The sequence below is a fragment of the Mercenaria mercenaria genome, chromosome 12 (genome assembly GCF_021730395.1).
Source record: "Mercenaria mercenaria strain notata chromosome 12, MADL_Memer_1, whole genome shotgun sequence".
In the NCBI taxonomy this organism is placed as follows: domain Eukaryota; kingdom Metazoa; phylum Mollusca; class Bivalvia; order Venerida; family Veneridae; genus Mercenaria; species Mercenaria mercenaria.
In genome coordinates this window covers 33,261,637-33,289,115 of record NC_069372.1, presented here as the reverse complement: position 1 = coordinate 33,289,115, position 27,479 = coordinate 33,261,637, and the positions used below count along the sequence as shown (strand labels likewise).

Sequence of the window (27,479 nt, the reverse complement as noted above, 5' to 3'; positions counted from 1 at the left end):
TCATTCAATTTGGGCAATACCATTTATCATTTGAAGGGGTGTTTACTGAAAATTTACTGACCGAATAGCGAACAGTGCAGACCATGATCAGACTGCACGGGTGTGCAGGCTGATTTTGGTCTGCACTGGTCGCAAAGGCAGAAACACTTGCCAACAGCAGGCTATAAATGTATGCTTTTTTGTAGCAACGATTTAATACTGACAAATGAATATATTTAAATTGCAATTGCCTTTTTTTCCGTTACCCTATCTACCTAGTATTGATAAAATTCAGTATTTCTATTAATGCATTACATTTTTAAACCAAACTCTATTTTGAACAAAATTATTTTTCAATAATTCATTTTATGATATCACTGAATCGATTTATGATATTTACCGACATGTTTTACAGGCAAGTGAGATTATTTCATAAACATATTTGATTCAATAATATGTGTAAGAATATCCTATAGAAGTTAAGAATATAACCAAGCAAAAATTAATGTTCGATTTTAGTCAACAAAATCAATTTAAAGTGATTCGTTATAAAACTGTCCATAAACATTGGTTTACTAGGGTAAAGTGCGGGCTTATAAAAAAGACATTGGTCCTATTACAGGGCAGTTATGAAAACAAATGTTTATTAATATTATATATAGCCATGCATTTTATTTGAACCAGTCAAACAAAAACAACTCTGTCAATGAAATTTCTTTCACTATGCCCGGGACTTTAACATCGGACCCCTGGCTAGCGCCTTGTGCAAAAAAGGCATACATCATATCTGTAACATTATATTGACATTATAGTTCAAGGTATATAAACACTTCCATCACATGACACTTTATAGCATCAAAATTAACACAAATTTCGCTTTATATCACTGTGTACAATCATTCGTCGGAGTCCTCATAATACACACTTTTTACATTATTTTACCCTGCTAAAATTCTAAAATATACTGGATCAAAATTCAATTTAGGCAGCACCACTTTTCACTCAATGGGGTGTTCACTGAAAATTTACTGACTGAATAGCGACAGTGCAGACCATGCCGCCAACAGGCTAAAGGTAAACATGTCCAAAACATTGCGAACTGATACTGATTCCACTCGGTCTTTGTCATTGGCTCCCTTTATAAAATCTGAAACTTTATTTTAAAATTAAATCTATACAATATTTAAACGAAACTTCGAAGTTTTGTAGTCAGTAGCATATTGTAGGGCATGAGTGGTTATAGAACAAAACAAAAGTGTCATATATCTATATGTTCGTTGTAAAAATGCTTCGTTTTAAAGTAGTTCCAAATGTAACAACACACGGGAGATAACCGGCCTGTGCAAATATAATAGAGCGGATAGATTTGTCTCCTTTAACGGGCGGTTCATTAGTTCATCAGAAATTTCCCGTCACGCGAAACATCTCAAGAAAATTCAACGAAATTTCGGAAGCTTTATGTAGTTTAATCAATTATCGGTAATGTGATTGACTCGGATTTGTAAGGAAGATCTCCTAAAGCGGTATCTCTGCTCAATGCATCCTCCGCTTTATAGTTAATCAGGAATTCACGTTCAGCCAATGATATAAAACTAATCATGTAAAATGTGACATCCGAGTTGAACAACCGACACGTTTTATTATTTTTTTTAAATCTTTCTTTGTGAGTGATTTAACTCTTCGGTGTTTAAAAGTAGATATTTGAATCATTTTATAGCATGCCGTTCGCATAATCATAATGACTGTGTATACTATGGTTTGACACGACATGTGTATATTTCAAATAAAAAATGAAAGCGTACATGTATTTTTTTTCAAAGCATGTTAAAGTACATGCAGGAAGTTGACCGAGTCGTTGCAGCGATTATGATATGCAAGGAATATAAGTGTGACAATTTAAATATGTACAATTTAGAAAACAAGTTGAGACGATTTGTTTTTATATCTTTATCCAAAATGTAGTTTAGTTTATTAAAGTCTCATTCATGTATAAGACCAACATTGATATTAACAATAAAAACATATCTACATGACCAATCTATAAAGATTTATAGGAGACTAAAAACATGTACATTTTATGACTCTGTAAGTGATTTTGCAAAGATTATACATGCATAAACTGCATAAAAGAAACCAATCCTTTAACATTTAATATTGTAATATTAATATCACATAATTTCAGAAATAGGATATTTCCCAAAACATTAGAATTAGATAGTCTGGAAATCATTAAGAGTCAGCTAAAGACAAGCAATAAGGTTCCAAACACCTCAATAAGTATTGGCATAATTATTTAATGTAAATATTCAGTAAAATGGAGATGTTTTAGAATGCAATCTTACATTATCTTTACAGCTTATATCCCATGTTATTATGCCAAATCCCATAATTTGCCTAATCACTGGCAGTGTACCCAGTCATACAGAAAGTGGCATGACAGAGCCTACCCCATGACAATACAATGTAGTCGAATGTACGACAGTACGTTTACACTCAAATCCCTATCCTCATTTTGAAAACAGTTTAGACATTTCTTTCATTTCTATTAAATTTTATCTAGCAGTTTAGACGCTATACGAGTCTAGCGGTTTAGATCATATAAGCGCTATATTTTCAATAAAATACTGCCTAGAATTCAAAGAATCAAAATTACTTCAGATTTACAATGACTAAAAGTACTTTTATATTTTGAAGAACAGCATGACCTAATTCTGGAGGTTTTCCAATCTGAAAAACTGCTGCTATCAAAAGCGAGAGAAAACAAGATGTTTGTGTTTTGGAAAGTAATATTATTATATTAAGTAATAATCTAATTCCAGGAAGCCTGAAGCGGCTCCGATTGCCAGTCATTGTTTTGTTAGAGAACATGATCAATAAGCCTAATTCAAACTGTCATTTGATTTATCTCCATCAATGAACCTTATTGTGACAAGTTCATGCAAAGTTCATATAGAGACTAAGGTTTCGGGATTTCCATTAAATTAGGGATTATATTTCCTTGTATGAATATATTTCGTTCATGCCTTTTTCGTAGTTCCGAAGGAGGGATATACTGTTGCCGTTCAGTCCGGTCATTCGTTCATTCTCCAATTCAAACAATAGAGAAATGGAGCTATTTTGCGACAACAACTGACTAATGGTTTCATTTAAATATTTTAAACGAGTCATTAGCATACGTAATGGCTATTTAAGAGCAATGGTTTGACAACATGAAAATGGCGTACAAGGTTCCAAGCATTCTACACAGAAATATGTGTGGTTGGTCGGGTTAAAAGAGGACAATAAAGTTTCCTAAAACATGATCTAAAATGTTAGATGACTTGTTTTAGTTGATGGTATCTGATCATGTTACGTTTGAACGTTATTTCTCAGAAAGATGTTCAACATGACGATCTTTATGATGTGACGACACACATCTATCAAACTGATAATTTAAAAGTTTTATTCTATTGTGTACAATCAGTTAGATAACGTTCTTGTTCTTATTCCTCGTCTTTTTCTCCACTGGTGCTGTTGTTACTTCAGATCCAAGGACGTGGCCTTCTGAACCGCTAAAATAAATATATGAGTTTTGAAGTTTGCTAAGATAATTAATTCCAAAAAAGTATTTTCAGCGTTTTGAAATAACTTAAATAAAAAAATGAACTGAATTTTTAATTAAAGCTTGTTAATCCTTGCTTAATACTTTTTACTTTTTCATAAATATAAATTAAACAGTGTATAAAGTCAACTAAAATAAGTTTTTAGTTTATGATAAGGAACTTAACCGAGCAAACAGCAAAACTTATTTTATTCTTGTATTGTATTTAAAGTATTGCTAGCTAGAAATAGACCGAATATATTATAATCCCCACCCCTTGGAAACTTACAAAGCAAAGAATCCTGTACAGACTTCTATCTCACATTTCCCTGTCTCGCCGTACGAGTAGTCGCCTCTTTCTCCATTATCCCAGCGGACCTGAAACAGCAAGCCCAACACAATTAACATATTAGGGTACCATGTAAAAGAAGCCACTAGTTAAATCATCAGTAAATAAGCCTATAATGTAAATTGGATAAATCGTGACATCAATAGAGTGGCATTCTATAGCAGCTATTTCAAATATAAGCGTAAACAATGATACGTTGGATTCTATCATAAAATATATATACAGCAACCTTGATGAAACATTCATCAACTTTCTTCCTTTATTTAGTAAATAGTTTTAATGTTATTGGTACAAGTATCTGAGACTACAAAAATTTTCTTATATTCAAATTTTCTTTATGGACAAGTTGTATTTTTGTAATATATATTTATTTGTCTATTTTAGAATGTGTGTATTGTAAACTCATTGACAAGGTTAGTAAGAAATGCCTAAATCATACATATTCACATGAAAATGATACACAGTCTTGATTTATTTGCATTGAAATGGAAACTAAGTGAGTTGTGTTTGTTGTTGGGTAGCAGCAAAGTTCACTTGGTCAACCTGAATCGCCACCAGTTATTCAGGCAACCTTTTGATTTTACTTTTGAGACATCTAACAATAGCCAGGGTCTCAATAAGAAATAATTGACTGTTTCCTTTAACAAGTCGAAAAAATTTTTTTGGTACGATTTTAAAATCTGTCCTTCCACGGGAGTGTTTTTCCTCCCGCATGCTATCCAATTGGACCTCCCAATGGAGGTTTTCTTCAGTTTTACCTATTACGGGAGTAAACCCTTGTGGGTGTTTTTTTCTATAGTTTTCAAATTAAAATTCTTTTAATCATATACATAATGTTCTGTCATTATTCTGCGTTGAAAAATGATTTCAGTTGCTAATCTGATTTGCTAAGATTTTTGTTTGTTTGAATTAGCGTTAAAATGCACCTAATGAATTCTCTTCTAAATTCTCGGAGAGGACCCTAGAACTCCTATTCCTGCCACTATCTTATTCAAGCTAGTATAATGTTTACTTAATAACTGGATTAACTCAGATTATAGCTTAAATTGCCATGAAATGCATCAGTCCTCTTGTAATATTTCAAAATTTCTCGTGGAGGACCCAAGAAAAATCTTTACCAGAAATCTGATTATCTCAGCTAGAAGGGTGTATTTGTCAACCTGATTTGCCCAGATGTTTCGTCTGATTTTTCGCTAGAGATAGCCCTAAAACACACCAATTCAAAATTCGTGGAGAACCCGTGATTCCCCGCCTTAACATGTGCAGCAATTACATATGCTTCTGGCTCTTAGCATGAAGACATACCCAATCTTTATTTATATACAAGTCTGTTCCCACTCTCTTTGCAGAACAACTCTATCCAGGTGCTCTTTTTCAGGCTCGGTTACGATACTGAAAGGTCTTGCGCTATTCAGATATATAACGGCAAGGAAATGTGAACAAACTGTATGACCAATACAATCGAAAATAGTTACAAGAATAATTCTGGGCTTGTTTCGGATCCGGAATCCAACTGAATATTATGATATATTATATACTAAGTTTACCTAGGCCATGAACACTCCGCCCGCCCCCTCAACACTTAAAAACTTACAGTTGCTTTAGGTTGGTCGAGCTTAATAACTACACCTCTTTGCCAGAACTGTTCTTTTGCAGACGGCTGAGCAAAATCTTTTCCTAAAACAATAAAACATATTTAAACTTAGTAAGAGGTTGTGAAAAGTACTGATATGTCAACAAGAGGGTCATGATGACCCTGGATCGCTCACCTGAGTAATATGAGCTACATGTTTTAAATGTCAAACTGATGAGTTTTAGATTTTTTTTGGAAGATTTTCCGATGAACAATCAAGTAACCCTTGGGGCGGTGCCAATTTTAACCCGGGGGTCATGATTTGAACAAAGTTTGCAGAAGTCTACTAGGCAATGTTACATATCAAATATCTAAGATCTAGGCCTTCTGGTTTATTTTTAGCAAATTTATGAAGATTTCCCTATGTACAATCAAGTGACCCCTGGGGCTGGGTCAAGTTGACCCTGGGGGGGGTCAAGATTTGAACAAATTGTGTAGAGGTCCACTAGGCAATGCTACATGTCAAATATCTAAGATCTAGGCCTTCTGGTTTATTTTTAGAAAATTTTGAAGATTTTTCTATCTACAATCAAGTAACCCCATGGGGCGGGGTCACAATTTGACCCTGGGGGTCATGATTGAGTAAATTATGTAGAAGTCTACTAGGCAATGCTACATGTCAAATATCTAAGATCTAGGCCTTCTGGTTTATTTTTAGAAAGATTTTGAAGATTTTCCTATGTAAAATCAAGTGTCCCCTGGGGCGGGGTCAATCTTGACCCCGGGGGTCATAATTTGAATAAATTTTGTAGAGGTCCATTACGCAATGTTACATGTCAAATATCTAAGCTCTAGGCCTTCTGGTTTATTTTTAGAAAATTTTTGAAGATTTCCCTATGTACAATCAAGTGACCCCTGGGGCAGGGTCATGATTTGAACAAATTTTGTAGAGGTCCACTACGCAATGCTACATGTCAAATATCTAAGCTCTAGGCCTTCTGGTTTACTTTTAGAAAATTTTTGAAGATTTTCCTACGTAAAAACAAGTGACCCTGGGGGTCATGATTTGAACACAGTTTGTACAGGTCCACTAGGCAATGCTTCATGTCAAATATCTAAACTTATGGCCTTCTGGTTTATTTTTTAAATTTTTTTGAAGATTTTCCTATGTTAAATCAAGTGACCCCTGGGGCGGGGTCAATTTCGACCACGGGGTCATGATTTGAACAACTTTAGCAGAGGTCCACTAGGCAATGCTACATGTCAAATAGCTAAGCTCTAGGGCTTCTGGTTTTTGAGAAGAAGATTTTTTAAGATTTTCCTATGTAAAATCAAGTGACACCTGGGGCGGGGTCAATTTTGACCCCGGGATCATGATTTGAACAAATTTGGTAGAGGTCCACTAGGCAATGCTTCACACCAAATATCTAAGCTCCAGGGATTCTGGTTTTTGAGAAGAAGATTTTTAAAGTTTTTACTTTCGGTTGCCATGGCAACCAGAGTTCTCCATGGTATTCAATTTTGAATTTTGAAAGGGGGCCACCAAGGATCATTCCTGTGAAGTTCGGTGTAATTCTGCCCAGTGGTTTTCAAAAAGAAGATTTTTTTAGAAATTGTTGACGGAGGACGGAGGACGGACGACGCACAACGCACGACGGACATCAAGCGGTCACAATAGCTCACCTTGTCACTTCGTGACTGGTGAGCTAAAAAACAACGATACCCACACTTACTGTAGCTGTATGTAAGGCGATTTTCACATCATAAAAAAGCGAGGAAAAATAGTTTAGCCAAGAGCTTTAACTACTAGTAAAGTTGTTGAAACCATACAAAAATCTTGGATGCTCAACTACAGATGTTGACTCTTTATGTCATATACTTTTTGAGCAAGTTCAAATATACTGAGGGTCATATATCTAATGTTACTCAGTAAAAGCAAAAATAAAACCTTGGGTTCACAACTTCACACGCACAAAAACATTTTTTTTGGTTGGGTTTAATGTCGCACCGACACATTTTAGGTCATATGGCGACTTTCTAGCTTTGATGGTGGAGGAAAACCCCAGGTGCCCCTCCGTGCATTATTTCATCACGAGCGTATTTTTGGAAAACTTCATGCCACAATGTTATTTCTGTTTTGATGTAGGAGTGCAATTTTAATTAAAGGGCTATAACTCTTGCTGTTTATTGGGAATATCGTAGACAAATTAGCATTTCTGTATATAATTTTTAAGCATACTAGCGACAGACAGAAGAACGGTCAAAAGTATAAACCTTCGTGCAACATTTAGATATCTTAACACACATGGTTGCCATACTGAATAAAAGTTCACGTGTTTTACTTTCCTGCTGACATCGCCGTTAGAAAATATGATATATTTTATATGTAACCTAACATCTGATCATACTGTTCTTATGTTACACACTGAACGAAATGTTTTCAACAAGTAGCTATGTTTTGAGTATGATCATATTTCAGAAAGTGAAATGTTCTTTTTTCATAAACCAACATGACCTTATTTTACAAACTGACCTGGTTTCACAATGCAACCAACAGCGATCTTCTGTCCAGGTTTAAGCTGTCGAGGTTCCTCAACAATTAGGACATCATAACCCGGTTGTCCATACCTGTAAACGTTCTGGTGATCGTCGGTGTCCCATTCTACCCAAACTTGTTCACCTACACACAAATCATTACACCAATTATATTATATCACAATTCCGGGCGGATAAGGTATGTCATCATAACAGAATAGAAAAATGCATTTCATCGTCCGTCTAGTTAGCACAGCCTTATTTACTGACTGTATTTCACACCCTTATTTACTGACTATTTCAATTAAATTGACTCACGAAGACGAAACATTTTAGAAGTCAGCGTTCTACATGCTCACTCTTTTTACGTACGTCTTTCTAGAGCATCTGTTCTTCAGTAATTTGCAATAATTGTACAATTAAGAACCATATTCAATTTAATCCTCTATAAGAAATTAAACGATATTCAGATGTAATAAAACGCCTCTAAACGAGAACAAGAGGGCCATAAAGGCCCTGTATCGCTCACCTGACCTATTGACCTAAAGATCATCAAGATTAACATTCTGACCAAGTTTCATTAAGATATGGTCATAAATGTGGCCTCTAAAGTATTAAATAGCTTTTCCTTTGATTTGACCCGGTGACCTAGTTTTTGACCCTACATATTCGAACTGGATCTAAAGATCATCAAGATTAACATTCTGCCTAAGTTTCATGAAGATACAGTCATAAATGTGGCCTCTAGAGTGTTAACAAGCTTTTCCTTTGATTTGACCTAGTGACCTAGGTTTTGACCCCACCTGACCCAGATTTAAACGTAACCTATAGATAATCAAGATTAACATACAGACCAAGTTTCATTAAGCTATGATAATAAATGTGGCCTCTACAGTGTAAAATAGTTTTTCCTTTGATTTGAACTGGTGACCTAGTTTTTGATCCTACATAACCCAGATTCAAACTGGACCTTGAGATCATTAAGATTAACATTCTGACAAGTTTCATGAAGATACAGTCATAAATGTGGCCTCTAGAGTGTTAACAAGCTTTTCCTTTGATTTGATCTAGTGACGTAGTTTTTGACCCCATCTGACCCAGATTTAAACTTGACCTATAAATCATCAAGATAACATTCTGACCAAGTTTCATGAAGATACATCATAAATGTGGCCTCTACAGTGTTAAGGAGCTTTTCCTTTGATTTGACCTGGTAACCTAGTTTTTGACCCCGGTTGACCCAATATCAAACTTATCCAAGATTTTATTGAGGGTAACATTCTGACCAAGTTTTATTAAGATTGGGCCCAAATTGTGACCTCTAGAGTGTTAACAAGCTTTTCCTTTGTTTTGACCTGGTGACCTAGTTTTTAATCCCAGATGACCCAATATCAAACTCATCCAAGATTTTATTGAGGGTAACATTCTGACCAAGATTCATTAAGATTGGGCCAAAATTGTGACCTCTAGAGTGTTAACAAGCTTTTCCTTTGATTTGACCTGGTGACCTAGTTTTTGACCCCAGATGACCTAATATCGAACTCGTCCAAGATTTTATTGAGGGTAACATTCTGAGCAAGATTCATTAAGTTTGGGCCAAAATTGTGACCTCTAGAGTGTTAACAGTCAAATTGTTGACGACGGACGACGGACGACTGACGACTGACGGACGACGACGGACACAGGGCGATCACAAAAGCTCACCTTTGAGCACTTCATGCTCAGGTGAGCTAAAAAGTGCAAATCACTGATTGAGATATATCATTTCTATTCTAATCTATTATCAAGAATAATTATGTACATCCTTGACGAAAACCATCAAATAGTTGCCTGTTTTGTGTATTTTCCAAGCGCGCCGCTATGACGTTTGACGATATGACTTAATAATTCTGACGTACCAACAGTGGATTTTTACAAAATAACACACTATTTTCTGTCTGCTTTGTGTAACAGGAAAACAAATCGGTTCATGTTAGAATAAACGATAATCAGTAAACGTGAATTTAAATTATTACCGTCATCGTGCCCTATGACTGTTCCAGGTCCGTAACTATCTTGTGTATTCCATTTCCAGTCCGGCCCCCTTCGGACACGGCTGCCTATAGGTGGGAAGTTGCCACCGTCCATCTCTTTGTACTTGTTTTGTTTGCCTCTACCCATGTGTAATAACAGATTTTTTCTAGCATCATCCTTTATTTCCTCAATCATTTCCTGTTAAGCAATAAAAATGAGATGAAACCATCTTTTATTTCATGGAGTACGGTTATAGTCATGTGACATCAATCTGACAACGACTTAGGCATAGTCTTTTTTGTCCAATACACCAAAGATACTGCAAAAATATTGTTCTTACCTGAATGTCTCTATCGATTTTCGCCGTCATCTCCATTTTAACATTATAGTATTGAAATCTTACCTAGATTGTTCTTTAAACGTTTTGTAGTACACCAAGAATTATATTATGTTAAATAGTCGTATTTTCATCAAGAATTACATTTACGTCTTATCTAAAAAATCAAATCAAATCAAATCTTTATTGTGATTTAGGCCTCCGGCCCATATACCATCAATCACATACATATGTATACATAAATACAAACATAAACATTTACATACAACAACTCTTATAAGGGACAATAAAGTAAATATTAAGTATGTGTATCATTAATGTCAGAAAAAAGCATTTGTTTTGAGAAATAGGTTTGTTTATAATTTCTAAGTTTTTAAAAAATTCAACATATGCCTGACCGTGTATCTTGCCGAAACAAAATAAAGAAAAGACATTGACAGAATAAATTAATATCTGTACTTTTGTTACTATGCCCAACTATCAGCTTTGTCAAGGCAAGACCAATATCTTGGCTATAATGAAAGTAATGCTTTTTGGTTGTTTTTTTTATATAAAAAAATATAAATACAACAGTTATGGCATATGTAATTTAAAACATACAACACAAAATTTAAACTTTCTTTATCTCAGAAAAACATAATTTTTCAAGCATTATATACATGTATATCAACTGCAATACTTTTAATAATATTTATATTTTTGGAAGCCAACAAAATATAAAATTTATGAACATTTAGATTTTCATAGAATTATTTCGGTATACATTTTTCTCTATGTGTTTTATACAAAGGACATGCCAATATAAAATGGCATTCATTTACAACATTATTCAATAAAAACAAAATCTCCCGTCTCTGTTTATACCAAAATAACGACCTTACTGAATCATTAGTGGGTGTGAAGATATTCTCAAAGTACTAAAAGCATACATGTATCTATATTTCTTAACATCTAATATATCAAGATAAGGTTCTTACATAAAGTTTGTTTTAAAATGCCTATAAGAAATCAACTTAGCATTATTATTACATTCTTCTGACTATTCTTGTAAACATCGATCTTTTAATCGCTGCATATACTGACATAAAAATAATTCATGGTTCTGACATTTCTGATTTTCACAAATATACCCGAATATATTTCTGTATAAATTTAATCTCTCTTCCGTTACCCAATTTTGGTAACCAATACTATCATAATAAAATAACATATGATAACATTTCTTAACATATCTTTAACCTGGCATATTTATTATCCTGAGCCAATACCTAATACAACGTTTTGATGCTATAACATGCATAGGATATCTTTCACAATCACCAGCAACAGCTGCATTACAAGATCTAAGCAGAACTGACATAAACCGTTTACAAGCATATAATTGTACCTTTTCAATTTCATACATCTAAATGTAATCTAAACCCCATATTTCAGATCCATATAATGATACTGGGCTATTTTAGCACCAGGCAACTTAAAAATATAGTTTTTGTCATAGGCATTAAATGATTCAAAGATGTTAAAAGAGACATTAAGATCCTTTTTGCTTTACAAGCCATATGATCAGACATTTTACACATGGAAACTACTTATATTCCCATTATATCACCATTTTTCATGTCTTGATAAGTGCCCATTATACTTATAGACAATTATTTTTGTTTTCTGAATATTTACACACATTTTCCAGTCATAGCAATAATTAGATAGTATATCTAACTGCTGTTGCAGACCATTTACTGTATCTGCAGTTAAGGCAACATCATCAACAAACAGTAACATTAAGATATGAATCATATCTGGACTTAATTGTATACCAGAGAGGCCATTCATTTATGAATAATGAAAAAAAAGAACAGGGCTTAAATTACAGCCTTGACGGAGCCCAACAGTCCAGTCAAATATGCCTCTACACACAGTTCCGTTTCTTACATAGGCCTTAACTGAATTATATATACTTTTTTTTATAAAATCCAGAAGATGTCCTTTGACACCATATTTTGACAAGACGGAGAACATTTTTGGCATATCAACACTATCAAATACTTTTTAAAGTCAATAAAAGCAACATATAACTTTCTTCCTTTTTTACATAGATGCGTGTTTGCAAGTGAATATAAAATAAAATCATTATCTATTGTTGAGTACCAAGAGCGAAATCCAGCTTGTGCTTCTGTGATTTTGCTATAAGCATTAGTAAAAAATGTTAATCTTTTATTTAAAATACTCGCATATATTTTACTCAAAATATGTAATAATGCTATACCTCTGTAATGGTGAGGATTATCTAGTGGTCCCTTTCTGTATACAGGTATTTAGACAGATACTGACCAATTTCCAGGAAATACATTACTCAAAAAATCTATAAAAATGTTTGCGCAAATAAGGTAACAAAACATTATCTGTGGTGGTAAAATGATCAGGTATCAAAAAAAACCAGCTGAGGATTTATTTCTCTTCAATTCATTTACTGCATTAAATATTTTTTTTCATCAGTAATTTCACATTTTCAGAATCATCAGTGTGTTGCAAACTTTCATTTTGATCAATATAATAATAATATTAAGTCGTAAATCTGTAAAGAATTATTATAATATTAATTCTTATCTAAATATTTAGTCGTAAATCTGTAAAGAATTACATTGATTCTTATCAGTCGTCAATCCGTAAAGAATTAGTTATTTTTTATCTAAGTTTAAATAACATATTTTCTAATCTAATTATCAATTTAAATAAAACAAGAATTCAGGCCCAGTGTTCACAAAGCATTTTCAGTCTCAGCCGAGTTTGATAATGAAACTTTTTGTCATTTTTATCTAAATAGCATGATTAAAACTAAATTTAAAGTCAACAACTATTTTCAAGTTAATATTCAGTAATGATGGTCAGCCTCAGTTGGAATTTAACCTTGAATTTTTAGTAAAATTGCTGATAAAATTTCAAACTCAAACTCTGCTGAGACCAAAAAATGTTATGTAAACACGGGACCAGATCATAATTTTGTCCCTTGATAATCATCAAATTCTAGCAAATACGAAACTGCTATAATTATACCGCTGCTCTTTCTTGTTTGGAAAAGTCTTTCAAAAAAGCACCACTTACAAGCCGATGCTTGTTGTCCCGATGCCTTTACATTGTTAATCTTCAACAAAAATATATATCTTAGCCTAAAAGTATTTAAATGTTTTTAAAATACTAAAATTCAAAAATGAAAACTGTTATACCATTATCTTGCAGTCATTAAAAACATACCTTATCCTCTGCAGAAAAGTCAGAAAGATCTGTTCCGAAGAGGGAGAAAGGTGTTTGTAGTATTCCAAATGGATCGGTTATCTTTGTCTGTAAGAATGTTTAAAATTCAGATGTGCAACATTGCTGTTCATATATAAATATTAACTGTGAAAATATGCCATTACTAAATAATAAAAGATAATTGATTCCTTTAATTTACTTATATTTGATCATAAATTGAAAGACTTTATAAAGCATATGCCCGGTATCCGAAGACGTATGAAGACTCTAAACTGATAAATCTAGCAACATGACTATTTCCATAATAAAAATGTCTGCACAAATTCAAGTTATGTAATGTAATTAAATTTGCTTCAATCTATGGTTCTCTCTAACCACGGACACGTTTCTCACAACAATGACCTATACATTTCATTGACCATACAAATGTATGATAGAAAATTATTTTACTATATGATGGAAATATGTAAGTTCTAATAAAGTCTACCTTGTTGGACATTTCTACCGCCAAAATGCCATCAGAATTGTGATTTTTCAATAGTCTCCTATTATGAAAACATGCATGAGGTCATTTATTTAATATACAACATTTTATTATATGTACAACTCGTGAAATTGCTCTTTATTGCAAATAAGTCGAAATTACGAGATTCTGTCGTGATTTTGCAACGACTGACATTAAAAAGACATCTATGTATTACCTACCGTTAAATAATGTCGTCTTGAAAACTGCCTTCCCGACTTGAATTTTAGCTTTCTCCCATCTGCTACAGCTAGCAGTAGGTCTATAAAATCACTGGTTTCCTTTCATCCAAAGAAAATAAAATCAAACATTTAAACAGTCTGACCGTACGTCAGTCCAAGCCGTTGCTTCAAGGCAACGGAATATGTCATAAATAGTTAATCACACCTTTCTTTTCCTATTTGCATTCCTCAGACAGATCAAATGTTTTGACACAGACTTTGCTTATGATAAAAACCATATTTTTATCATATCCAATGCTCATTTTCCTCTAAAATAATACCTCTCTAAATCAATGTAGAAAATTCTCCTTAAATGTATATAACTTGATTAAATACACAATATGCTGTGTATGTAGAGGGCCATCCATAGACAGAGTATGTTGTAACAGTCACTTGCTGAAAACCCTGAGAGATTTTGCAGTAGTACAAATTCATACTACATTTATACATGTGTTATTATTTGAACCTGTTTATATTTACACAAACGTGACTGTGTCCTGTTTACACACGTGTTGTACTGGCGTATTTATTTATTTATTTTGTTTGGTTTAACGTTGCATCGACAAAATTTTAGGTCATATAGCAACCTTCCAGTTTTGATGGTGGAGGAAGACCCCTGGTGTCCCATCGTGCGTTATTTCATCACGAGTGGGCACCTGGGTAGAACATCCGATCTTCCGTAAGCCAGCTGGATGGCTTCCTCACATGAAAAATTCAACGCCCCGAGTGAGGCTCGAACCCACATCGATGAGGGGCAAATGGTTTGAAGTCAGCGACCTTAACAACTTGGACACGGAGACACCCGTGTATTGGCGTAATGTATATTTAAACTACTTCCTACTCATTTTTCTGATGATTTAGTATTTATTTTACACGCGTAAGAAAATGTAGGGAAAAACTAAAATAATAGTTTAAGGCAATGCATTGTTACAAAAATTGTTTTGTATTAATTTCCAATTAAGGTTACTGAATATAGATTCATAGAAACTTACAACAAAAATCCTGATTATAGAACTATCTGAAACTGCAGGCAACATGAAACAATTATGTAATTAAATTTGAAACAAATATTTACTTTGTCTTGTTTTCCAACAGGAACAAGGTAAGTATCAAGATGGTCCTTCTTGTACTCTTCCATGCACTGTATGACCTTTGCCTTTGTCTGGAAAAAAGATAAAAAGGAAGGGTTACGCTCTATGTTAACGTTATGTAACAGTGGTCAGTAAAAGTAACCAGTGTTCCAGTACTGACTTATAACATGAATCGCAGGTATCTACCTTATTCAAGAAGTTGTAACAACCTTTTTACGTTATGTGTATGTTGAGTCAGCGATTTGTGTATGTTGAGTCAGCGATTTACCAATAAAATCGCTTCTGATGTACAAGTTACTTATAGGTGATATATATTGTCACCTTTACAGGTTCGACCCAGTCTGTGTTGACGGCTTTTCGGTTCGAGCTGTCAGATGGGAAAATGAATTGACCACTGTATGCAGGAAAAGCGAACGTTTAGGTATCAGCCATACCCTATTAAAATGACTTCAGTCAGGAAAAGAAGTGTCATCAAACATCTGTAAATTCATATTTCTTTTATAAGGATTGCTACGAATATCAGCACGTTAGTGTCGTGCTTACATTGCAAGAACGTTCAACAGCGGAATCAGGTCCATCATACTGAACAACTTCATTGCTTACCTTATCTAGATTTCCAACAGTGTATCAGGTCCCTCATTTTGGACAACTTCGTTATTTACATCATTTTGATTTTCTAAAAGTGTGTCAGGTTTTTCATATTGGACAACTCCATTGCTTACCTAATTTAGACTTTCAACAATTGCATCAAGTCAAGCATGCTTGACAACTTCAATGCTTACAACATCTAGACTTTCAACAGGTTTATCAGGTCCTTCATATTGGACAACTGCACTGCTTACCTTATCTAGATTTTCAACAGGTATATCAGGTCCTTCATATTTGACAACTGCACTGCTTACCTTATCTGGATTTTCAGCAGGTATATCAGGTCCTTCATATTGTACAAATGCATTGCTTACCCTATCTAGTTTTTCAACAGGTGCATCAGGTCCTTCATTTTGAACGACTACATTGCTTACCTTACCTAGATTTTCAACAGGTGTACCAGGTCCATCATTTTAGACAACTGAATTGACTACCCTATATCGATTTTCATTAGGTTTATCAGGTCATTCATTTTGGACAACTGCATTGCTTACCTTGTCTAGAATTTCAACAAGTATATCAGGTCCTTCATATTAGACAACTGCACTGCCTACCTTATCTAGAATTTCAAAAGGTACATCAGGTCCTTCATTTTGGACAACTGCACTATTTGCCTTATCTAGGTATAGCAAGGCCTTCATATTGTACAAATGCATTGCTTGCCTTATCTAGATTTTCAACAGGTATATCAGGTCCTTCATTTTGGACAACTTCATTGTTTACACCATTCTGATTTTCAACAGGTGTATCAGGTTCTTCATATCAATAATTAGTGTAATATTTAACTTAGCTAGATAATGAAATAGACACAAGCTAATTTTGGCTAGTAGAAAAAATTGCTAAATCTAACCCCTGTTACCTAGTTTTTATTTTCAGCAGGTGTATTAATCAGGTCCTTCACATATGCTAGCTTCATATAGATGTTCAACAGGTATATCTAGTCCTGCATATTGGCCAACCCTGTGTTCATCTCATTTAGATTTTCAACAAGCGTAATTTGACCTGCATATTGGCCAACTTTAGTGCTTACCTCATCTGGGTCTTCAATAAGTACATTTGGTTCTTCATACTGGACATTTTCATTGCTTACCTCATTTAGATTTTCAACAGGTGTATCTGGTCCCGCATATTGGCCGACTTCAGTAAGAAGACCGTCAGTCACAATAATAACTTTTGTAAATACTTGGACATTACTGACAACCTCGAATATATCTGAAATGCAGTATCAAATGGCTTATTGTATATTTACTCTTTCTTGTTTAAGATTTTACATAGTTAATAGAGGTATAAGTGATACAGCTCAATATGGAGTATCCAAATACTTTTATGCAAGTAGCATTGTACAATATCGAGAAATATTTATAACTTGTTTTCATTTATGTATTCTAACGACCCGCCCGTGTTTTAAAGAATGCCTATTTCCTAGCTAGAATGCCGTTATATAACTTGTATAGGTCTTAATTTATAGAATAAATATACATGTAAAAACAACCTTTTTTCTTCTTTATATTTAGAAATCATTGCATTGTTCTTTAATACGATCTTTGTTTATAAACTTTATTTGTGTATCACGAACCATGTGAGTTCAAGCATTAAGTATTGCGTTTGAGAACATAATGTATTTAAATCACGTTTTCTGTTTATTAAACTTAGTATGATATTATATACAGTATTTGAAATACGTACATGAAATATTTAAATTTCGCGTCAAGAGTTCTACTGTAACAGATGTTGTGTTTTTTAATTCAAGTTTACTTTGTGTTCTTTATAAACTGAATGTATACATTACGTTCAGACGATCCGGCAGCTGCTAGTCCGAGCACCAAACCTCCGTATATCGGACTCGGTCCTCCAAGCCGCTGCATTTCTTTAATTATAAAACAAGTATACATTTTAATATCGCCACTAAGCATATTAATATAAAGGCACTAGGTTGTCAGCGACACTTTGTCTAGGGTTTGACCTGAAACAACCTGAACATACTTCAGCACTAACCTGAATAAAATTTATCTGAGAAAAAAACTCAACTTTTTTCATTTCTATTTTCATATTCGTGTAATCATGTTATGACTTTTAAGTTCAGCATCACTGGAATGTCATGCCATTTACATATGACATGATGCACCATCAGATCAAACTACACTGAAACGGATCTGATACAGATCTAACAGCGGGCTGACTACTATTTGGAGCTATGCTCTTAATGTTAGCGCCTACCAAGGTAGCTACTATAATAAATATCCTTTCGGTAAAGTTACTGGTTACCGATGCAGTTAACATTTTGACTCACGAATGTAATTGTTATGTATTCTTATGCATAACATGTTTAAAATAGAACACGGTCACCTGCTAATAAAGTTCTTGTTCTCTAACAAAAATATATATATATTTTATTGTATATACAATCATGAAAGCTGCTTACCAACCAGCTGTCGCATTTCACTGTATTTATTTGTTAACCGTTTTTGTACTTTTGTCTCATGGCCGAAAGTTACAATAGCCACATATTCATTTGTAAGGCCGTGTTTCGTAGAAATATCTTCAAGTCCTGTAAATACAACACAAGTGTGACAGTTTTGTCAAATTAAGTTAATATCCTTGTATGTAAAAATACTTTTAAAATTGCATAGCTTCTGACCCAGGGGCCTCCGTAGCGAAGTGGTTAAGGGCGCTGGCTTTGAACCACTTAACTCTCATCGATGTAGGATCGAGCCTCATCAGGAGCATTGAATTCTTCATGTGAGGAAGCCATCCAGCAAGATTACGGACGACAGGTGCCCGCCTGTGATGAAATAATGCAGACAGGGGTGCCTGATGTCTTCCTCTTTCGTCAAATGCTGGAAAGTCGTCATCTGACCTATACTTGTGTCGGTGTGACGTTAATTCAACAGAAATACCTAACTAATGCAAAAACTTTCCATTTTTCAGTTGTTACCCCGTGAGACCTACATGCATTATATGTAATATTTGATTGAACTGTAACATGTTGGAATGTTTTATGGAGGATTTTACCGTTCAGATAATCACGAACAAAAGTTACGGCTTCTGTCCATGCATTATCTTTTGCCATACTCGCTGAAATGTCCAGACATACAACTGTATGAACACCTTCTAGATCCTTCAACGTTCTCTTTCCTGTAAGATACAACATGAAACCAGTTGAGGTTACGACATAATTAACAAGTTTACTTTCTTTTAAAATTCTAATTACTACTAGGTCCACCAATAGGAAAAGTAGCTTTATAATAATATCTTTTTTTTCTAGATGTGTAGAAGAAAATGAAACCAAGTCATGATAAAAACATGAATAATAAAAATTCGAGTTGATATTTCGGTGATATATATATCCGAAATCTATATCGTACCTTGATCTAATTCTTGTTGGGCAAGAAATCTCCAGAACTGTTCGTCACCGTATGTCTTTCTTACTGGCTGCTCAATTACATCAGCTGTAAAAAAATAGAATATATTTTTGAATTTACGACACAATACGGTTGTTTGACAATGTTTGTTTTTGGTTTTGCGCCATTTTTCACCAATATGCGGGCAGTTAGCATTGCCAATGTTCCTGGATTCTGTACCAGTACCAACCTGTTGTCCGCAAGTAACTGCTACCTTCCCAACGTAAATTATACGTTATATATGCGAATGATTACAGACACAACGTCTTTTATCAGTCGCTGCTCAGAACACGCGCCTCTCCCGGGGATCGAACTCATGACCCTGCGGTTCGTAGATCTGTACTTTCCCTATTTAGCTAAGCGGACGGACAATACACAATACGGGTCATATTGCCAGTTTTAAAATAAGGCAAACCTGTGTGTTCTACGGAGATTCATGAAATTCAAGTTATTTTTTCACATTTCTGTAACAAAAAAAGGATTCCTGTCCCTTTAAAATATCAATATGGACAGGTATTTTGTGCGTCTTATTTTCACTTTTTAATAATTAACAGCTTTACATTCGAATTTCGCGGTTTGATATATGTTTACATGATGTTTGTTTACATTTATAGAGGATTTAAACTCGCGAATTGTTAGACCAGATACAGTGGCCCAGTGGTAACACTACGAAACATGGGGTCATGAGTTCGAACCCCGCTCTTCCAACTAAAATACTAATATAGAGATAAGAGTCCTGGGTATGGGTGCTTTACACCTGGCACGCTAAAGAACCGAACCAGGGAAGCTTCTGGTATAGGAGTGTTCTTCTGTGTCTTGCACTATCTACTAACGATCTTCTAGATGAGTTACCAGCGGCGACTTTAAATACGCTTACAAACAAACAATAATAGAAATAGTTACGAATAATAACGACATAAAAACCTACGCGAATACTAACCAATCAACAGTAAAAAATACTTGATTGTTTCTATTTGCGGTAAAACAACAGATTCAGTTCAAATTTAGCCAAAGTATTATCAAATATACTTACAATAACGTTAATACATTTTAATTCAAGAATTTATTTGTATCGTATTTCAAAACAAAAGGCATTGTCAGCAATACAGGAAAAACATACCCGGTTTCTTTGAAGATTTCTTTTCTGGATGTGCTGTTTGTCTTGACCCTGAGGTTGCCCTTCAATATAACAATATATGGTCTATTTGTCTTTCAACTTTTCGACGACACAAAGCTTCATATATGATCTTTCTGTTAACAAATTAGTAAACAAATTGCAAAACAGCATTAATTGCAGACTACGTATCGGACTAAGCACTTTTTATACGAATATGATAACATTTGAAAACTTACTTTTCAATATTTGGTTTCTCACTCTTGTTGTGTCCGGTAGCTCCTTCTGGTAGCGACGCGTTAGTTTCCATCTCCTCCGCAACTGCTTTACTAAACTTTGTTGATCCTTCAACAGTATTTTGTTTTGTACTCCCTGTGTCTTGTTTGTTTTTATCTTTAGATGACCCTTTGCTGTCCGGCGCTACACCTTGCGAATCACGTGTTTCACTAGAATCTGTTACCTGTGTGGCCGGTATTGAATACTCAACGTTTTTCGTATGATATACTTGACTTCTATTTTCCCTGCTTTCAGGTTTATCTTCATCACTCAATGCTGAAATCTGTTTGACTAGTTTTGTTACAGACGGCTCTTGTTTTAAAGCTGCTTGGGTTTTACGTAAACTTGCAGAATGTAATTTAGAGTCGTCTGTTTGCACCGCCATCAAAGATATTTCAAGCGAATCAGTTCTTTCTTTTAAGTGTTCAACCTGTGCATTAAGTTCTTTTTGAACTTGATCTTTCTCTTTCACAATACGTTCTAATTCAATTATCTTTGCCTGCAATTCCTGTATATCTTTAAAAGAAATACATGTACCTTTATTCAATCATAATTTAGTAATTTCACATTACAGATGTCTATGCTAACTATTTAGATAACATGCACTAACAAGGAAAATGGTATGATATCCACAGATGAAGCTTTTGGTTAACATCCGAGAAATTTGAAAAGGTGTGAAATATATCTACGACATTGTTCAAATATAGAATTTTTTTCTCAGCAAATCCTATTTGAAATATGGCATTCAGGTTGGAGACCAGTCCCGCCATGCAACCTTGCCAGTTTCAAGTTTAAGATCAAAGTGCCACTACAATCCTGGAGTCCGGTTTGCTTTGGACCAGGATCATACCTTGAACTATGCTCGTACCTTTGAGAAATATCGGAGCAAAATCTAACGAATAGCCAAAATTCAAATACATTGTATTTTAAAACTGATGTGCCAAAACTTCTAAATTAGAATTAATGCTAGATTATGAGCAATGGAAAGACCGTCAAATAATAAGTAAGGAAGTAAGGAATGTTCTTCCTTCAAAGAGCTTACCTTGCTGATGACTTTCTTGTTTCCGGGAACTGTAAGGATATAATAAAAAAAATTGTAAAGTATTTTTTCATCAAACCATCTCTTTTGACGTTATAATCAGTTGTCAAATTTCATCACAATCGATAATTAGCAGATCAGTTCAGAAAAAAAGAAAACAATTGCTAAAAATATTTACTAGTAATTTTCTACCTTTTGATATATTTGTAAAATATACTAACAACTTTTATTAGCAGTACTCTACTACATAATTCAACTTCAATGTATTCATAATACATCGTCAGTAATGTCGTTATAAAGTATCATGCATTATTTAGTACAATCATTTTTAGGTATTTTAATGATCCTGATTTATAGTCACCAAATAATATCAAAATAAAACGGTTTTCAACTGTATCCCTTTGAGGTGTGTCCTTTGTTAAACCCGCTGACATCACAGATATAAAACAGTACTATTTACCGTATCTGGTGAGTGTGGTGAACACAGTTTATATATATTTTACTTACCAGGAACACTGGCCTTCGGAGGTATGGAAGAGATCATTCAATCTTTTGAGCATAAATCTGTTGGAACTTTGTATTTCCTGTACAGTTTTCAAAAGTTCGTCAGCCTGTAAGATAAATCAATAAAAAAAGAAAGTGCTTTGAAATTCGTACTTCTTACTCTGCTTATAAACTGCAAGTCCGTGATGCCATCATAGTGGGCGTGGACCCCAATATGTCTGACAATATAGCTGGCATAAACCCTTACATCTAATACGTCAATCATCTAAATCCCAGTAATATTACCATAGCAGCGGGGATGAAACCCTATATATCCGTTATTCCAGCGCGAATCCCGGCATGTTCTCCATCAAATAGGTAGTGAGCCCTACCATGTCCGCCATCATAGCGGTCCTGAACTCCAGCATGATTACAATCACAGCAGGAGGGATACTTACCACGTCCGCCATCATAGCGGTCCTGAGCTCAAGCACGCTTGTAGTTTTAGCACGAGTGAACCCTAGCATTACCATCATCATAGCGACCGTGAGCTCCAGCATGTTTGCAGACATACAGGTAGCTGGAGGGAACTCTAACATGCTGGGCATCATACCCAGGCTTATAACTCCTTGAATCAATTAAATAAAGATACTTGCTTCCAGGTTTAAAGTAAACGTAAGCATAGAGTACAACATATAGTATAGACATTTGAGGGTGGAAGGCAACTAATGTGACATAAAAGTGGGGAATACTTGTATCATACTTATTATCAAATTATGTAGGTATTGGCGTGTAACATCTGTTTTAAGTTTGAATCAAATCTATTTAATAACAACAAAAAAGCTAAAGTGCATCAAAAGGATAAGTTAAAGGGAGCATAACTGATGAAAAAATAGTGTGAGAATTATCGACCTTGTGTCATACGATGTAGGTGGTGTTATGTAATAACTAGTCTAAGTCGAAGCTAATCCATGTTGAAATTTCTGAGAAAGAGTGGAAGTGCGTCAAAACTAACCTGAATCTCCAAGTAAAAAGCGGGCATAAATCATTAATTTATAGTAGGATGAGAATTATGACCCTTTTGTCACATGCTGTACGGGATGAGGAGGAACAACTATATCAGTTTGAAACAAATCCATCAAATAATAAGGATTTAAAGTGCACCAACACTTTTACGCGGAAGCAGGCCGCGCAAGCGGACGCAATGATTAGTACAGTAACTCCTCATATACTGCATACAGTAGAGCTAAAATGGTAACATCTCATCTGACACCTGCACACTGAAATTCTACTCTACATATATGTGTAAATATGGAGATTAAAAGTGCAGAGAACATTTCGGACAAACGGACAGTCACTACCATAACAAATGCATGTGTAATGTCCTTAAATGTCGATGCATGTTCCTTTTATGAAAAAGCTGTAACTCACCATTTTATCCGCTTCTGGACCTATGTTTTTGTTCAAGGTCAAACTTTTGTCGGGAACATTCCCCATGCAGTTTAAATCTGCAAAATATTGAGAAGAAAACAACAACTTATTTTCCGCTTTGAATATGACATCATGCTTTTTACGAGTTAAATATTTATATAATAATAACACACGCCTGGTAAACTACAAAGCTACCTCTTTAAGAGGTATACGGTAACCAGTTCTTCACATATTTTACAATTTGGTTGGACAGATGTATAAGATGTCTTTAGACTGTTCTCTTTATGACAGTATATTCTACATATATTTGTATACCCTTCCTTATTTACATATGCGTTGAGTTTGCGACGACGATCGGGTTCTCGTCTTCCGCGCGATGGTACGATACAACATTAAAGATACAACACGCTACATTTGGATGCAACGTTTGATTGCTTAATAATTTGCACTAAAATTCACACGTTACAATTATGCACTGAAAGAAATATGCATTGCGACTTAAAGTAATAAGCAGTAAGAATTTAAAATAAAAGTCAAAGAATGAAGGTAAATGTGTTCAATGTTAGTAAATTATTGACTTTAACTTTCAAAATCGTACTAGGGGTGCAAAATGCCATGAACCATATCCTAGCGTTGCTACATTAATCGATAATTTTGGTTATTAACCTGCAGAGAACAATAGAACAGTTGTGTAATGTCCCTTACATACTTCCATAGGTACCAGACAAATTCCTCAATTAGTATGTAACGCATGTGGTTGTTGTACATTGAAAAATATGTAAGATTATTGATTTTGACAGACTGTTAATATACCATGTTACCGCTACACAGTGGTTTAATTGGGAATAAATAATAAGAATAACAATTAGGCAAATTACCATGCTCACTCGATAAAAATGAACTCGCATCTCAAAAAGCCGAAGTGTAGCACAAAGAGACCGGTACTTAAGTCTCTTTTTCATAAATAAAGTCGAAGTTATAATATTTGAATAGAAACTAACAAAATACCTTTCAATTGGTAAAACTGACCTTTATAAAAGAACAAACTGATAAGAATGTTGGAAGTGAGCAGTTCTGTGAAGACAATTAATAGTTTGTACTGGGATAAGAATCAAGTCGAGATATTAATATGGCATATGTGTCCAAGGAAGACTACTAAGTGCCCCTTAGGGCATTATCTAAAGCACGAGCGGGCATCTACGTAGAACCGACGAGCTGAATTATTTACTCACGCGGCTGTCTTTGTACGTAAAGCGCATTTGAACGTGTCTGTCATATAAATCTGGTATAATATATAATACATGAAATAAAAGAATTCTACACCAAAAGCGAGGCCTCAAACCGACAGTGATGTGTTATATTAGTAAAAACAAATGCGAAACTAAAATTTGAACCATCTTATAAATATGATATTTTAATTAGTAATATTATCAATAGTATATCTAACACGACATTAGACAATGCGCCCCAGTTTAGTTATGCATAAGTCTTTACATTGAGATTATACGAAAAATACGAAATAAAATTTTATCCGCTGTCCACGTCGAAGTAAGCTAAAAATCTGTAACAAAAGAAATTAATATGTGATATATAAATGATTATAAGAATAAAATATATGTCATTCTAGGATATCCCAAAATACATTGAACGATGTCTTAAATTATGAAATCAATAATACACCAAATATTTAGATATCATATGTATCACAGTAGTAAAGCTGCACCCCATACACATACTACCAATATTTCAAATTTACGTTCAGACTGGAGGTATTAGCCCATTTCAGTTATTTATAAAACATGTCATACCTCTTCCAAATGAGAGTAACTCATCATGCAGCGAGAGAGGACGCGGGTCCTACGAAAACGAGCTGTATTTCAGACAGTGTAGTGGTCGTACTGCACTAGGTTTAAATCTAAATCTCAAAGACGGTACCGTGGAGAACGGACGGGTGTGTGTGTGTGCATTTTTTTTTTTTTTTTTTTTTTTTTTTTTGTTGTATTTTTGTTTTCTTTTTATTTGTGAACAAATTACTTTTCCTGTAGCGACATATATTAAAACACGTGTCACATGAATTTATAACAGATTAAGAAACAGAATTATATTGAGATGATTTGTATGGTGGCATATTTCTGCCAACTACATATCCACTTATTTATGTAGACAGTTTTCTCTAAAAATGTCACATATCCAGTTACTATCTGGCAAGATAATTATGTTAAGAGGACAAAACTGCCTGTTAGTGTCCACTTCTGCCATCCATATATTCACATAAATAAGTGGTTGTTGTGAAAGTTTTCTTGACAGCCAGTTAACATTCGTACCCAAATTGGCGATTAACGGTTAGACTTTTCGTCCCCGTATGGTATAAGGAATTAATGCATATGTCCTTTTTGTAATTTTATTCATTCCGTAATGATAGGAGACGATTACGGGATATTGCCGATTACAACTGACTAAGTGAAACAAACATCAAGATACCTAGTTAACGTAAGTGAATATGTGGCCACTTATAACTGACTAAGTGAAACAAAAATCAAGATACCTAGGTAACGTAAGTGAATATGTGGCCAATTATAACTGACTAAGTGAAACAAAAATCAAGATACCTAATTAACGTAAGTGAATATGTGGCCAATTATAACTGACCATATAGTAAGTGGCCAATTATAACTGACTAAGTGAAACAAAAATCAAGATACCTAGTTAACGTAAGTGAATATGTGGCCAATTATAACTGACCATATAGTAAGTGAAAAAAACACTCAAGATACCTAGTTAACGTAAGTGAATATGTAGCCAATTATAACTGACTAAGTGAAACAAAAATCAAGATACCTAGTTAACGTAAGTGAATATGTGGCCAATTATAACTGACTAAGTGAAAAAAACTCAAGATACCTAGTTAACGTAAGTGAATATGTGGCCAATTATAACTGACTAAGTCAAAAAAAACTCAAGATACCTAGTTAACGTAAGTGAATATGTGGCCAATTATAACTGACTAAGTGAAAAAAAACTCAAGATACCTAGTTAACGTAAGTGAATATGTGGCCAATAATAACTGACTAAGTAAAACAAAAATCAAGATACCTAGTTAACGTAAGTGAATATGTGGCCAATTATAACTGACTAAGTGAAACAAAAATCAAGATACCTAGCTAGTTAACGTAAGTGAATATGTGGCCAATTATAACTGACTAAGTGAAACAAAAATCAAGATACCTAGTTAACGTAAGTGAATATGTGGATGGCAGTAATGGGCACTAACCAGTTTAAACGCAGTTTTGCCACTTGTCAGATAATAACTGAATAAGTGACATTTTTACGAAAAATTTCGAAATAAATAATAAATAAGTGAATATGTAGTTGGCAGAAATATGCCACCATGGATTTGATACGTATACGTTTCTATCTACTTTCGATTTGGAAAATTCATCTTGCCTTATCCACGGTTATCCGCAGTTCAATGTTTAAAATTAACCAATTACATTTTTCACCGATTAAAGAAAATGTTTATTTAATTACATTGTTTACTTGTACTCACATTTTCACCTCCAGTTCTTTATAATCATGTCAGAAACGTAAACCATGTAAAACGAAACTATGTACTTTACGTATTATCTAAAAATAG

The 27,479-nt window shown here is 34.2% G+C and overlaps 1 protein-coding gene across 1 annotated transcript; it reads right to left on the bottom strand.

Annotated features, from left to right (window-relative positions):
• Window positions 1-1,910: 1,910 nt before the first annotated feature.
• Window positions 1,911-27,473, bottom strand: LOC123534443 (uncharacterized). The gene is made up of 19 exons (XM_045316692.2): window positions 27,393-27,473; window positions 23,846-23,922; window positions 22,439-22,542; window positions 21,935-21,963; window positions 20,856-21,408; window positions 20,623-20,681; window positions 19,467-19,550; window positions 19,114-19,236; window positions 18,524-18,649; window positions 17,891-17,968; window positions 17,192-17,313; window positions 15,438-15,524; window positions 14,324-14,422; window positions 13,619-13,705; window positions 10,032-10,227; window positions 8,015-8,161; window positions 5,503-5,585; window positions 3,849-3,937; window positions 1,911-3,530 (listed from the first exon to the last, which is right to left on the bottom strand). Exons 2-19 carry the CDS (start codon window positions 23,909-23,911, stop codon window positions 3,443-3,445), a joined length of 2,220 nt encoding a protein of 739 aa, XP_045172627.2. The 5' UTR covers window positions 23,912-23,922; window positions 27,393-27,473; the 3' UTR covers window positions 1,911-3,442.
• Between the last annotated feature and the right edge of the window lie 6 nt (window positions 27,474-27,479).